Here is a 16,273-nt window from a genome sequence, read left to right on the forward strand (position 1 = left end):
TCAGAGGTTTTATGGTCTGTGAATTATAAAGCTAATGGGAATGGGCAGCTTGCAAGCTGCCGTTTATCATAAAAGCATGTAACAAAAATAACGTGCAAGAAACATGCCTGCGCCGTGACTTACGATGCGTCATGCACGTAAAAAGTCCTTAAAATTATTAAAATTTGATTGTACGTACGTCGTTTTTTAGCCACGGCCTAACATCAGCCATTTGGCCTATGCTTGAGTTTTCTCGGTCACTTTTATAAGTTTTTTAATTGAACAAAATGCTTATACAATCACTAATTACAGCATTTTATTATACAAGAATAATCGATATTTCTAAAAAGCTGCCAACGTATAACTTCTTTGATAGGCTTGATCATCCAAGAGATCAGCTCAACCCTTCTCCATATTTATGGTAGTGTAGTATTATTGCTCTAGTATATATGGTAAAAGGTCAAGCCGAAAGTCTCCATCTCAAGAAGTGCAACACTAGATAGGTAGTGCTAACTAAAAACATGCTCAAACAAAAGGAAAAAGAAAAACAACCTAAATTATTGGAGATATCATTCTTGTAAACTTGTTAATGATATAAAAAAAAAATATTTCAACATAAAATAAAATATGAATTTAGAAATGCCTTTTTGGAAAAAAAATAAAAATTTAGCAATGCCGTTTGCAGCAAGCTTCAGCAATGCAAGCTTTGGTATTTGGATGTGATGCTTTTGTTCTTCTACCTTCACTTTTCATATGCAAATAAGCTTACCTCCAAATGTAATTGTTTTGAAGAAATTCTTAAATCGTCCATAAAGTTGTGATGAATATTCTAGAAGGAAGGTTCCTAACAATGAATAACTTTAATTCTTCTCACTGATTAGAAAAATTATAAAAATGAAAATATAAGGTTGTTTGGTTGTGGATAGTAATTAATATGGAAGAGATGGGTCGTTGAGGTAGCACCAAAATTAGCAAAGGTGAAAAGCAATATAAGAAAGAAAAACATAATAAATCGTACGGTAGATTACAAACATTCTGATGTCAACAAAAAAACTAGTTCTTCTAATAGGTAAAAAAAACTGCTATTGAGGATAGTTTGTGAATTTGTTCCAATCAATTTAGGTGTTTGCTTTTGTTCACTTCTTAGTTGTAGCCAAGTTTGTTCCAACAATTCTTGATATTATAAATTTTCTTGGCTCAATCTCTCTAGTAAACAATTAATGCAAGACTAAATACATACATGTACAAGTCTTTATTTACTCTTCCATTTAAATCATGATATCCTCATTAGATTAAGCATACAAATCCAATTAAATTCTAATCATAAGCTTAATTATTGACCCATCTCAAAAGGATCTATATTATAATGTCCCTATCAGTCATAGGCCTAATTAATTCCAATGCCAATTGCAACAATCCATAACCTCCTATCAAATGACTAGCTAGAAAATTTTATTTAGATTCTTTAACTCTATATAAGTATTCAAGATCTTCCTAGTAAATAAGTGATATGGGATTAAACACACACCAATTCAGGTTCTCACATGATATTAATTTATTGCTTCAATTCTTAAGTTCTCAATTTTCTTGCTTGATGCAACGCCGGGTGAGAAATTTGTAGTGTGAATTAAAGAAGAGGAGAATGAGGCTACTCGAGGCAACTTCGTTGGAGGCTTTGTAAAGATTGGACGGGTAATGTTGAAGACATAGGAAAGCACGACGCTTTCAATTAATTTTAGGTTTACTCTAAAATCCCTAAAAGTTTTATTATTTATTTATTATTTTTATTTTCTTACTCTAATTTGCCTTAACTTTCTATCAGCTACTCTCGATGTGAAGGTGGGTTAAAAGGCTCCTATCCTTTACCTATTTCATAAATTCAAAACCCCAAATTTGATGATAAGATGGGTCAAAATTGGTAGGCGTATGGAACATGTTAAATATTTATGTGTTAAAGAAAATAAAATAAACTAACTGGAAACATGTTCCTAATATCCAAAGATACGCTTCAATGAATTAATAAATATAATGAGATTGGATGCATAGGGAAGTTAATTGAGTAATTCTTGAAAGCCCATAAATGAAAAAACAATTCGTACCTCATTTAGATACTATTAGTGACCAAAAATGGCCAATCCAACTCAAAACCTGCCAGACCTAAACCAGATTGATAGGATTCTTGATTGGGTCAATTATTGGGTCGCTCTACTCCTAGTGAACGGCTACAGCTAAGCCAAGTTTTTCGGTGGATCAGTAATCCAACTCAACCAGGTCTGAAAAATTGCCTGTATACTTTCAATTTATGTCAATATACATAAATTTATATTAATATTTTAAATTTATACATTATTTAATTTATATTTTATTATCTTATATCTTAATTTCTGTGTTATTTATATCCATATATTATTTTATTATTTTTCTAACTCATGAGCTCATAACACCTATTTGCTTCGATTGTTTGCAATCTGAGTGTGCCGAGTTTTTTGTGTTTTAAAATACTATTCCTAAATCCTAATCCTTATTTGCCCTTTCTTCTATCTCATGGGAACCCCTTCTTACGAACTGCTATAGCCCTTTGCCCAATTGCTGTTATTCTGCCCCACCTTCTCAAGCTCCCCATAAATCTAACCCTCATCTCTCCCTGTGCCTCGTTGGCTCCCAAATTTGAGACCTGTGCTTAAATTAACATAGCTGCCCCAATCTGAGATTCCTTGGGCCAGTCTTGTAACCCTCAAGAACTTTTGGGACAGCCCAAGGTGAGTTTGGGTTGAAATCCTGATTCGATTCGAATTCGGGTTGGTTCGGCTGAGATTTGGACAGCCCAACCCAACATAAACCCAAAGCCAAACTCATATAAATAATCATTTGCATATATTAAATATGTCTATTTCCAAAGATAATTTACATATCTAAAATTAGGGTCCAACATCTTATTCACGTATTGCCATCCCTAGTTTAATATGTTTTACTTTAAAATATTATTATATGGCATGGGATTTTTTATAGATGATTAGACCAAACCAATCCAACCATTCCAAACCAACCCAACCCAAACCAATCTGGTTTTGAACCGAAGCTCAAAAATTGAGATCCGGTTAGATTTGTATTGAGGAGCTCATGTTAAATTTTGGGTTGGGTCCTTTTTTCTGGGCATAGATCTAGAGTCTCAGGTTGGGTCTTAGCTGACAAACTGGTTGATCGGATGAGAATAAAGAGAGTCTCATTCTGCATATCAATACCGACAACAATGAAATTTATAGTAAGAGAAAAATCCGTCGACACCAACGGGACCCAATCCATCCTTTTCCAACCCCACCGACACATCATGACCTTCAGCAAGTTCCAACAAAAAGTAGCCAGCCATGGTGGAAATTGGCCAAATGTGGAACTTGACCAGTAGCATCTAGGTATAACAAAAAAAAAAACGTCACTTTCACTTGAATTTTACCATAGAGGTCAGCATTCTCATCAGGAGTGATCACACGGATTGCAGGCGTCTCTCTTGCCTCTAAACTTGAAAATCATCTACTTAAGAGGTTTCTCATCTCCAAGTGACCATCTTCTCCCGGTCACTCCTCCGTGCTCCCCGCAAATATGACATTAATTAAATGGGTAATTCAGCCTGATCTATGATGGGTTGAATTAAGTTAAATAGATTAAACGGATTATAAGTTCTCATTCCTAGCTGTCAGGTAAGGTTTATACAAAATATTATACTTACCATTTACTCAGAAGTTGGTTCGGCTCATAAAATTGATGGGAGTAGTTAGGGGTGTGCAACGGCTCAGATTTCAATTCTTTTGGGATATTGTAGATCTGGTCCTTGGAGATCTGGATCACGAAGGTCTTCGGCAATGGCTTGGGCTTTTCAATATTTTTTTGGGATGTTGCTGTCTCGAGACCATGATCAACCAAACCTTCAATCAAAATGGAAAAAGAAAATAAAAGAAGAGATTAAAAAATCCTATTTGCAACCTTGCAAAAGGATGAGGGGAAGGTTTAGGAATGTCCCCTTCATGTACGGCTGCTATGACCCCAAGGGTGAGATCGGTGCCAAAGAAGAGGGAGGGGCGCCATGATCTGCACCAAGGACATCTCGAGTGGCGAATGGGCAGAATGGGAGAAGATTAGGAAAAGGGGTTGGAACAAAATTTACTGTGCCAATTAGTACCATATCATATTGAATGCACTGCACCATATTGGTACCAACTCTTCGCCATCTTATACCGTGTATCGATACTATAACAAAATAATATTAGTATAAGATTCAGTACTAATATGGTAAATCTTGGATTGTAGAACGGCCACCTCTAAGAGTAGTCAACCTTATATAAATATTTTAATGCAATAAATACAGATGTGTATTTTCAATTTCTTAAAAAGTGCATGAAATAAAAATATAAACATGTTTATCAATTATTTAATATTAAAAATTCTAATTGGATGATCATCACGGACCCCATCAACTGCATCACGTGCCCTTGTTAATTGTCAGTCACCCGTGACTCCCGAAAGCGATGCGCGAAGCCTTGCCTCTGGTCGCACGGTAAGTCCCACTCAAGATTCGTACAAATGCCAAATGCCATTATATGAAAACATGGTCACCGTTACGATATTACATTCTAGACGTCCGATGGCTAGATCCTCGGTTACGTAAGTGTAAATTGTGGAGCCCCTGGTTCCCCAGTTATCTACCATGTATGGCAAGCGTAATCTATCGAATCACCACCGCAGATAAAATTCTACAGACGTAATATCTAATATCGACTCGGATCATGACACCACTCCCTCTCTTTTTCTCTTGGTGGACTGGCCTCCATCCCCACTCTCCTACCCACTAACTTCCCTTCTCCACTTATTTCCCTGGCTCCCACGCTGGCCTGACCATCAGCTGCGCTTCTCCATACCATTGTAATGGAGCTGCTGCTTGGAATAACTATTCTCTCCTTATTCTTCCACTTATCCTCCTCTGCCTTCACCCCCAACAATTCCTACTTCCTCGCCTGCGGCTCGACCTCCACCATCAGCCTCACCTCCGACAGCCCCCCGCGCAGCTTTGTTCCCGACTCCAACTTCCTCCGCACCTCCAACTCCCTCACCCTCTCCAACCCCAACGCATCCCCCAACTCCCCCACTCTCTACGCCACTGCCAGGGCCTTCACGGAGCCCTCCAGTTATCAATTCACGCTCGACATCGAGGGCACCCATGTCCTCCGCCTCCACTTCTTCCCCTTCTCCGCTCAAAACCACGACCTTTCCGCCGCCCGCTTCAACGTCTCCGCCCTCGACCGTTTCCTCCTCCTCGCCGACTTCGCCGTCCCAAACACCTCAACCCCCATCATCAAGGAGTACCTGCTCTGGGTGGACACCGGCGAGCTCACCATCACCTTCACCCCCAATTCTAATTCCGGTACATCTTCCTTGGCCTTCGTCAATGCTATTGAGGTCTTCACGGCACCCACCAGTCTGCTCGGCAACTCAGATCCCCTCTCCATAGCTCCTAGTGGGAATATCAACCAATTGCAACGTCAGGCCCTGGAAACCGTCTACAGGATCAACGTGGGAGGCCCAAAAGTCACTCCGGCGAATGACACCCTCTGGAGAACCTGGGTTCCCGACGACGACTACCTCTTATCCAAGGCCTTATCGCAGGTGAACAGCACGACGCGCATCTCGTACTCGGACCTAGATTCCGCTGAAGTCGCGCCCCAGTTAATCTACCTTACGGCACGATCAATGAACCCCGGCTCTATGGTGGAGACTAACCCCAATTTCAACTTCAACATAACCTGGAGATTCCCGGTCACTCCAGGCTACTCTTATTTTATCCGGATGCATTTCTGTGATATTGTATCGAAGACGTTCACCGCCCTCTACTTCGACGTCTACATAGGCGACCAATTTGCGCAGGAAAATCTCCATCCAGCCGACTACACAGATAACCTTGCTGAAGCTTTCTTTCGGGACTTCGCCTTGGACGTTCCGACCTCGCAGCAGGTCCTCCATGTTAGCATCGGCCGGTCACTTAGCAAGACCACCCCGCAGACGGCTAATGCCATACTGAACGGGCTCGAGATCATGAAGGTGAACAACAGCGTCGGCAGCCTCAACGGAACCTTCAACCCTGGCTCAGTCCCTAGCCAAGACAATAAGAAGAATCTTGTTTCTCCAGCTGTTCTGATTCCATCCATTGTTGGTGGTGTTTTGCTCATCATCTTAGCCATCACCGCGTTGGTGTTCTGCAGGAGACGTCGGGCAAAGCCCGTGCCGAAGCCAAAGGAGAGTCCGGTCTCTTGGTCGCCGTACCGGGCTGCCGTTGCCAATTTCATTGGCGTTTCGAGCAAGTCCACCGACGGGACAGCGCCAAACGCCTCGCCCAACTTCAATCTGGGTCTCCACATCCCCTTTGCCGAAATCAAATCGGCGACAAACGATTTTGACGAGAAGCTCGTTATTGGTACAGGTGGATTCGGAAAGGTCTATGGGGGAACTCTGAGGGATGGCACCAGAGTTGCAGTGAAGCGAGGAATGCGGGGGTCGAGGCAGGGCTACCCGGAATTCCAGACGGAGATCATTGTCCTGTCGCAAATTCGCCACCGCCACCTCGTGTCGCTGATTGGGTACTGCGACGATTGGTCCGAGATGATCTTGGTCTATGAATACATGGAGAAAGGGCCACTGAGAAAACACTTGTATGGCTCTGACTTTCCGTGCCTTTCATGGAAGCAGAGGCTGGACGTATGCATCGGCGCGGCCAGGGGCCTCCACTACCTCCACACAGGCTACTCGCATAACATCATTCACCGGGACGTCAAGTCCACCAACATCCTGCTCGGGGAGAACTTCCTAGCCAAGGTCGCCGACTTCGGGCTCTCAAGGTCAGGGCCTTCCTACGGGGAAACTCACGTTAGCACCGGGGTCAAGGGAACATTTGGGTACCTGGATCCTGAGTACTTCAAGGTCCAGAAGCTCACGGACAAGTCTGATGTGTATTCTTTTGGAGTGCTGCTCTTTGAGGTGCTCTGCGCGAGGCCGGTGATCGACCAAAGGCTGACGAGGGAGCAGGTCAACCTGGCGGAGTGGGCGCTGGAGTGGCAGCGGAGAGGCCAGCTCGAGAAGATCATAGACCCGAGGCTGGAGGGGAAGATTAACGTGAATTCCCTCCGCAAGTTTGGCGAAATAGCAGAGAAGTGCCTCGCCGAGTATGGCGTCAACAGGCCTACAATGGGCGACGTGCTCTGGAACTTGGAGTATGCTCTCCAGCTACAGGAGACAGAGTTGAAGAGGGAGCCCTTTGAGGACAGTGTCAATATGCACTCGCAGATTTCCGTGGCAGCAGTTGGACCGTCACCTTCCACTACTATATCAATCGATGATGAAGAAGGTGATGGAATGACGAGGATGAGTGAAGACGCCCCGGACATAACGACGACGATCAACGTGTTCTCCCAGTTGGTTACTGGTGAAGGCAGATGAATGGGATTGGTTTCCTGTGGCAATTTATTAGTTATATCGTTCCAGTTTAGAACAATATCATCAGTGAAATGATATGATTGTATGACAGTATCGATGCGATTAATATTGTATCTCTCTCGTTTCCTATAAAGTATCTTCTGCTAATTTCAGCACTTTCTTTTTGGTAAGTTTAATTGGTCCTTGTACTGTGGTTCTCCTGTGTGACTACTTCCAGGAATAAAATTGCCGATGAAATTGAGAACGGGAGCTCTGATTTTTTGTTTGAAGTTGTATACCGCGGTAGAAAATTCTTCTATCATGGTTGGTCTAAACGAAACTCCTCATCGTTGTCGTTTTATGAGGAAACAACACAAAAGGGAAGACTTCAGCGTAGAACTTGCCATGATAGAACATCATATGGTGTCAAATGACTGTTTATGATCTCACTTTCACGTACGTTGGACGGCGTAAAATAATGTTTTGTCTCCTATCTTTGAATGCTGTCTCCATTATTCAGCTATCACTTCCATGTCCAACAAAATTGAAGTTGAGACGTCATTTTTAATTAGCAGCCAACGTCTAAACCATGCCTGTACTAATGATAATGATGAAATTGATGGAGAATGTTGCACGTCTCGACCCAAGTTAGACGGACCACCATAACTTTGATATTAGCCGTGATAAATAAATTCGGTAAAAATCGAGAAGTCACTTTACGTATGCTAACAAAGACCGGTAGTTATGGCAATGCTACTGTCAACACACGATCAATATAATTACCGCTGTGTGATGCTCACACGAAATATTTTCCGTATTGTAAATATGCAGTTGACCGTTATCCGACAATTAAGGCACATCGCACCAAATTAGGTAACGAATCGGTAGTCTACTCTATATAAAGAAGTAGTCTGGAGGTCTTCAGGTAAGTCATTCAAAGACTTTACTATGTAAATTTTTTTTCTTCTATACTATTACCTTACGATTCTAACTTAGACATTGGAGAGTCTCTGGTGGAAATTTTCTGGCAAGCAGACCTCTTGCAGGTCATTCCGAAAGAGACGAGTTCTTCCACACGTCGGATGCCCCGTTCGGTTCGATTCTCACCGACCTCAGAGTAAGCCAAGCATACCTCCAACGATTTGGGATTCAGCGGCAACAGGAATATTTGCAATTATAATCACCAATGTCAATTAAGTCTCCTCTTACATGCAATAGAGACTTGCTATATATGGCGTTAACAATTGTTTAGCTTGATTATTTTTTTTAAGCTAATGATCACACTATCAAAATTTTCCCATATGTATCTCTCTTCTGATATTCAACTTCTGTCAAAAATTAATAGTTTAAATGTTAATGTTACTAGCTTATCTCTCTCCTGATATTCAACTTCTGTTAACAATTAATACTTTAAATGTTAATGTTACTAGCTTATTTCTCTTCTGATATTCAACTTCTGTTAAATATTAATAGTTTAAATGTTAATGGTACTAGCTTATCAAGGTGATAATTTTTCAGCAGTTGGATCGAGCTGTCTATCATTAAATTCCAGAATTTGAGAGATTAAGGATTTTTTGGAGAAGGTTTATCTATGTGCTCTTCTATCAAAAAAAAAAAAAAGTCTAAAAATTCTCCATTGTCATCCATGCATCTAGATCGGAGAAATCAACAATGACTGGCTACTCAAAAATGGAACGCCCTCTAAGCAATTCCAACCCAACAAGAGAAATTAGTAAGAAAAACTAATAACAATTTTAATCTAATTATTTCATGTCAACTAGCACGAAATATTCTTGATGACGGCTATTTTAAACCTTAGTGGGAATTTATGAATTCGGATTCTTTTTGATCTCTTGAAAGTAGGAGCATCCACTCGCTACCAACAAATGTATCCGTCCGTCCTCCACCATCCTTGCCTTTCAGCCATTAATAAATACTAATCAACGACTTCACCCAAAGACCGAACCGAACCTGGTATCTGTCCTACCAGTTCACATACTAGTGATTCTGGTTACTTGCAAATTAAATCTCATTACCACTGTTTATTCGTCCGTGTCTTTTTTTATTATTTTTATGAAAAGGAAGTCTTAGCCATCCAAATTTTATCGAATAAAGATTATATTACAAGTTAGCTGGCCGGCTGAGGATAAGGAAAAAAGAGTGAAAGATGGGCTTTGAGACAAAAAGAAAGCCCCACCTACCAAAATCAGGCAAAAGCCATCGCAGCAGTGATAAAGGCAAGGACGTCTACAGAAGGGCAAATGATGCCGCCAACTGGATTGCTTTCTTTGCAGCTCACCACTCTGGAGATTTCGTCTGAATAGATTGCAGATCAATGCCGGAATCCTCATGTAGTCTTTTGTTTTCTAATTTTGTTGGCCGTATCTATACCTATCTTGTGAGCTGCAATTGTACCAAAAGAAAAATTCAGAAATAGTTAACCTAACATTTCTGCAGACAAAGAAGTTAGGCTGCAACCTATTGAACGCTGCTATTGTGCTTGCCTATTCTGTTTGACTAAGCACCTCTACGAGAGCCGGCATGATTTTTTCCAATCGGTCCGAAACACCTCCCCCTTCTTTTTGTCACAGAGAATGGAATTCCAGCTATCTAAGAGGAAATACTTTTCTTGAGATCTTTGCTATGGGAGTTTGCTTCGAATACAAACTGCACCGACTGGAGTAACAGGCTCATACGACTGGGAATAAGTTGTGAACTACCTATGCTGATGGAAACAAGACAGTCCCACATTCAATATATGCTGGAATTGCACCAAGCACCACCACCTTCACTGGTGTCAACCCCACCTAATGATAACGTTCACCCCTTTCAGGTCACTACTTTCTTTTGGTTCTTTTGTTGCTGAAAGTTCCGATCGGCAGCCTCGAGTTTGCTTGAGCGATGGGAGAGAGCAAGATAATTTGTAGGGAGAGGATCACTAGACTCAATATGGACCGCTTTAGCTATTACAAACATTAAGAAAGACCATCAAGCTTAACATGGATCACTTTGGCTACTACAATATCTAAAAGAATCATCGGACTCGATGTGGATCACTTTGGCCACTATGGATATCTAAGAGGATAACCAAACTCAATGTAGATCACTTAAGGTTTATGAGCAAGATCTGCTACATCAGAAAGCCAAATTGCATGCCAAACTTCAAAACATTATAATTTACTCACATGACACCCAATTAAGTTGATTTTCTTTTTTTTCTTTTCAAATTGGATATTTTTTTGGGATCTACAACTTTGGTATAGTCCCATAGGGGTTAAATCGGGCTAAAATTCTATCACTTGGGCTTCGAAATAAGCTAGTCAACCGAAATTTTTTTTTTTGGAAAAGATTTTGATGGAACGTTATCTTCTAATCCGTGAAGAATTAGGTGGAGCGGCATTAGGTCAAGTCGATGTAGAAGTTGAGATTTATTTTTTGTAGAATTTTATTTTTTTGATTATTTTTATTAGTCATATTTATTTTTGAAAAACCTAAACCTATTCAAAATAGAAAAGAAGTCCAATCCGAATTGTGAAAGGATCGAGGACCTTACTAGCATTATAAATAAGGCTTGTGTACCTTAGTTTACAAGGTGTGGATTATCAATGAAAGAAAAAGTAACTTAAACGCTACTCTTGTAATCTTCTATTTTTTTCTAAATTTCTTTAGAAAGATTCAAGTTGAGTAGATTGAGAGAATTCTTCCTTCTTCGAGATCAGATTAAGCTGGTATTAAAGCTTTGATCTTGTATATCTATGAAAACCTCAGTGCATGGTCTAGTTGCATGAGCAGTATAAGCAGTCAGGAGAAAAGCTATCTATATTTGAAGTACATCGAAGGACAAATTACAAATACTAGCAATTTTTGAAGCAAAGGTGTCTCTTACTTCTGGAGATGAGGATCTACCACCTAGCAAAAAAGACCAAGCTCAAAGCAGTTCAGTTGTGAGGTAGGGAAACAAGTGTTTTCCCATCTTTAGTTTTGATTTAGCATGAGCTAAATTTTCTAAATAGGGAGCGTTCTAATCCATAAGGATCACCAGCCTCGATGTGGACTATTTTGACTACTACATATATCCAAAAAGATCATTAGACTTAATGTGGAGCACTTTGGCTACTATAGGTATCCATGAGGATAACTAGACTCAATGTTGACCACTTTGGCCACTATAGATAGGGCTAGATTAATTGGGTCTAGGAGTAAGATCTGTTGCATTAGAAAATCAAATTACATGCCAAACTTTAGGAGGCCATAACTTAATCATATAATGCCCAATTGAGATGATTTTTTTTAAAGTTACGTAGCTTTTTAAGATTTACAACTTTGGGAGTTGAATTGGGTCGAAATTTTATCGTTGAACTCCAAAACAGGCTGGTCAAACTGAAACCTTTCTTTCAGGAAAGACTTGATCGGACATTATCTTCTAATTCATGAAGAATTAGGTAGAGCGACAGAAGGTAAAATTGATATAGAAGTCGAAATATAACTTCTATAGAATTTTAGTTTGTTGTATGATTATTTCAATTAGTCATATTTATTTTTAGAAATCTAGTTTTATTCAAATTAGAAAAGAAACCCAATCCTTATTATAAAAAGGAAGGGCCTCAGTAGTATTATAAATAAGGGATATGTACCTTAGTTTATAAAATATAGATCATCAATAAAAGAAAAGGAGACTTAAGTCCTATTTTTGCAATTCTTTCTTTTTTTTCTAAATTTCTTTTGAGGGATTTGAGTGGAACGGGTTGAGAAAATTTTTCTTTCTTTCCGATCGGATTAGTTGGCCACAGAGCATCCAATCATTCCTGCAAAATGCTTATAGGTAGATTCATAGAGCCTAATTTCAATCAATGAGTTCTTATTAAAGTTTATTTTTCAACTTTATATGATTGTGGCATGCGCCAATTGGCTCTATCAGTCCAGCCAAGCTTATCTGCACTACCATACAAAGGCCCATAGCACCTGATTTTTTTTTAAAAAAACAAACACTGCTTGATAGATGGCTCCTTTTACATCCCATAGCTGTATTGATATATTAAAAAATTCTGTACATACTCTCGTTCTGCTATATTCAACTCTTGCTTCTCATTCTGAGAACCCATCTAAGCAGCTCTCTCTCCCTCTCCTAAAGACCGGAGAATTTGGAACATTCATTTATCCAATTTTTATGTATAAAGCCACTTTTATAAATTATACAAAATTGAAGTATTTTTTCTCTAATTTCATCCGATGATTGTTAAATGATGTGACAGACACTTTTTTATATACAAATGATATTTAGTTTTGAGTAAAGTTGATCATGAGCCAGACTTAAGTATAGAAAATGTCAAATTTTAAATAGACTTAGCCTGAAGCCCAATTAAAAATTAGTAGAGTTTAGACTTGAGACCTAGTCTATGACCAGCTCTAGTTATAAGTATCTTAATTTTCTACAAAAGTAATTTTTTTGATACAAATAATTTGATCTCTGAATATTTTCTTTGGGTCTGTTTCTTTCTGTGTCTGCAATCTGCAAACCCAAGCATAGATTCTTGGAAAAATCAAATAAATGCTTTTATACATCAATAACTTAACATGCTCCTTAACTTTCAAATTTGTAAGAAAAACCTATCTGTAGAGCAACATTTTTTCTCATATATTTTTTTTTCATTCTTTGGTTGGTACAAGGTAATAAGTATTTTTGTAGCTATAAACGAATTTGGGGATTGTTCAACTATTGGCTCCTGCTATCTTACATTACAAAGCTTTAAAAATTGATGTTTACTCTTGGTTGTCTCTGAAATTAGTCTTTTAACCATGACTTGGAAGATTATCTAAATTAAATTGGTAGATGGATGTGTATTTAGTAACATATATAGAACATATCATGTTTCTCACTACTTAGAAAAATCTTTTTTTTAGTACAATCGGAAATCTCAAATCTTCTTTATTAGTTATCAAGAATGCCAACTAAGATAGTTTCATTAAGCTAAAAGAGTACATACTAGGTTGAATCGACTCTCCAAATCTATGGACTTTCTCTCTTTTTTTTTGTAATGTAAAAATTTCGTAAATAGTGTGAAGAAAATTTACAGCAATATCTTGATTTGTTGGACTTTCTACTAGCCTAAACCCATTGTATTCTTAACAAAATATAGAAACGTCTCCCCTTTTAATATTGTCCATACTTTGTCATGTGCATTGCACGCTTTTTTTTCTTTTTTTTGGTACATCGGCTACTCACACTGCTCTTGCATGAACACAGCCAGCTACATCACTAGTAATAAGATCATAAAAAATAGAAGAAATAAAAGACAGCTGGATTCAGAGAACACCTTTCGAATAATCTAGTTAGCAACCTAATCCGCGTTCCGAAAAATATGCTTGATCTGGACCACAGAGCGCTACCAAAGCAAACAACGCGTGTCAGCTAAAAGAGGATGTTTTGAGCCATTCATTATCCTATCCATGGCGCGTTCCGACCACTACGTGTGAGCCCCTACGCTACAAGACCCACCCTCTTCTCCCAGTTTTCCTGCTCTCTCTCACGGTGCGTTACAGCTGTCCCAGAGTCCCGGTCTACAATCCCCCAGACAACAAATCTTGGCTCATTCACACCTTACAAAAAGATTTCTTTACGAATTTATTGAACAGATTTCTTTACAAAAAGATAAATCCCAAAAGTTCATACCTTGCTCCACTGAGAGTCCAGATTCCTCACCTTGCTACTACACCTGCTATAAGCATAGGTGTGTGCATGAAATTCTTCTTTCTCCTTGACTTAGATGAAGCATGGATACGAAATCAGTTAAAACTGTGATGATATGCAGGTGTTTTGTTGGTTCTAGATTTTATTTTATCAACTCATAATCAAATTAAGAAAGCTCTAGTCCTTTTGAAAATAAACTGGCTCGTATGAGATTAAATGGATCTCGTGTAGTTTGTGTTCCAAGGAATTTAAGGGTACGTTTCCCGAATTGATTAATATATGATTGACACATATGGTGGTTAATAGCTGGTACTTGATTCTGGGCTTTTAGCCTGTCATCTCCCTTGAAAAAACAACATCCGGTAGTTGGTTGAATCTTTTCATGAGCTTAGGTTGAGTGGTGATATGTACGTTAATTATTTTTTTTTTTTTTTACTGAAATAAAAATACTATACATAACGTGTATGAATACAACCAAAAAAATCAAAAAGCAATACATCACAGAGAGCACTAGGCAACTCCGTCTCTCCCTCTCCCTCTCCCACCTATATGTGGTCTCCTGAGTTTTGCAGTTTACTACTTCAGACATCAATCATAGACTGTTGGATTTTTTCTGATGTTTAGTGTTTAATGCCAGCCGTCAGTGAATTGATTCTCACAGAAGCCACCGCAGCATATGAAAATTTAGTTACTTTGCATGTTTCATTTAGATGCTATGTTACTGATCATCTAAATGTTCTGGAATTTCATTTTGTTCATCTGGAATTTTCGTGATGATAAAAGTAATCATTTCATGTTTTCCATATACAAGTACTAAAGTCAGAACTCCTTAGGTAATATATCTGATGATACAGTAGAAAATTGAATAAAAATGGCAATTTAAAAAAAATATATTGACTCAACTTGGCTTGGGGATTCCTGTTGAAAGCAAAACTCATCATACTATTCCTTGAGTTGAAAAGTCTCGCCGGTTCAAAGACCAACCTTTCTGTTCAACATTTCAGACATTCATGATATTGTAGTATGTTCCGCATCTCACTTTCAATCTTGGTAACTGGGACTAAACTCATCACGTGTATCCTTGAATCAGGTTACTTGCAAGAAAATTAGTTTCCACCACCATTCAAACTTTATATTTTAGTTTTGACCCGTAGGGGACATGTTGTTCCGTTTAAGATCGAAGCCTATTTAGTTTTAAGCTTTATATGAAATGGATAGGGTACTTTTTACTGTTTTTGTATCATTTGTATTACATCTCATATATCTTTTTAGCTCTAAGCTTTTTTATATATAAATAGTTCTAAACTATTGAATCAATTGTCCAATAGCTCATGTATCGTATAATTTTCTAAAAATATATACAAATATCAATACACACACATACACACATACATTAATACATACATATGATTATCTTTTGCTTGCAGGAAGGTTTACTCTTTCCATATGAGAAGGGGTGGTTCATCGAGGAAATTGGTAGGAACTGAGGAACTAACCAAACAAGGTGGAACTATTGAATTGTGAAAAAACAAGTTGTTTGAGTTAATTGACAGCAACATAAGGAAGATACAAGACAAATGCATAAAACCTTATGAAGGAGTGCTCCTTCCCTAGGTATTCTAGTATCTTGTTCTCTATTAATGCTATTACAATAATAACAAGGTACTAGCTTTTCCACAGACTTCATACATTCAAAAAGTACAAGCTGCATCTACCTAAGAAATTGGCGGGCCAGGATTGGCTGATGTGTACATGATTTGCGAACATGATTGATCAGGTTAAGCAGGTTGGGTCAAGATTGGGTAGGCCTAGGTTAGAAATTACCATCCTGATTGAAGTACCCTCTTTGGCGTGCAGCACCAATCCATTAGTCGAGAACTCTTTTTCTTGGAACATTGTTCCTGTCGCGTGCCATAAAGTTAGACAGATCAGTTTCCAGCTATAGCCACCTGGCTCAACCCACTCTGACCTAGAAGTTGGCTGGTTTCAGTTGCAGGCCCACATGGAGCTGGTGGAATCAAGTCTCGGCCCAATATATATATAATATATATCTAATATACTCGCGGCCCATGGATTAAAACAATGCGGCCGGAGGACGGCGAGCCAACCCAAGCCTACAAAGTATTTCCTTTTAATTTTTGCAACGCAAGA

General features: G+C 38.9%; 1 protein-coding gene across 1 annotated transcript; it reads left to right on the top strand.

Annotated features, from left to right (window-relative positions):
• The first annotated feature begins 4,763 nt into the window (after window positions 1-4,763).
• On the top strand, window positions 4,764-7,704 carry LOC103717361 (probable receptor-like protein kinase At5g59700). Its single transcript, XM_008805710.3, has one exon. It carries the CDS (start codon window positions 4,897-4,899, stop codon window positions 7,456-7,458), a length of 2,562 nt encoding a protein of 853 aa, XP_008803932.2. The 5' UTR covers window positions 4,764-4,896; the 3' UTR covers window positions 7,459-7,704.
• Window positions 7,705-16,273: the final 8,569 nt, after the last annotated feature.

This window comes from Phoenix dactylifera, chromosome 2 (assembly GCF_009389715.1).
Source record: "Phoenix dactylifera cultivar Barhee BC4 chromosome 2, palm_55x_up_171113_PBpolish2nd_filt_p, whole genome shotgun sequence".
NCBI lineage: Eukaryota > Viridiplantae > Streptophyta > Magnoliopsida > Arecales > Arecaceae > Phoenix > Phoenix dactylifera.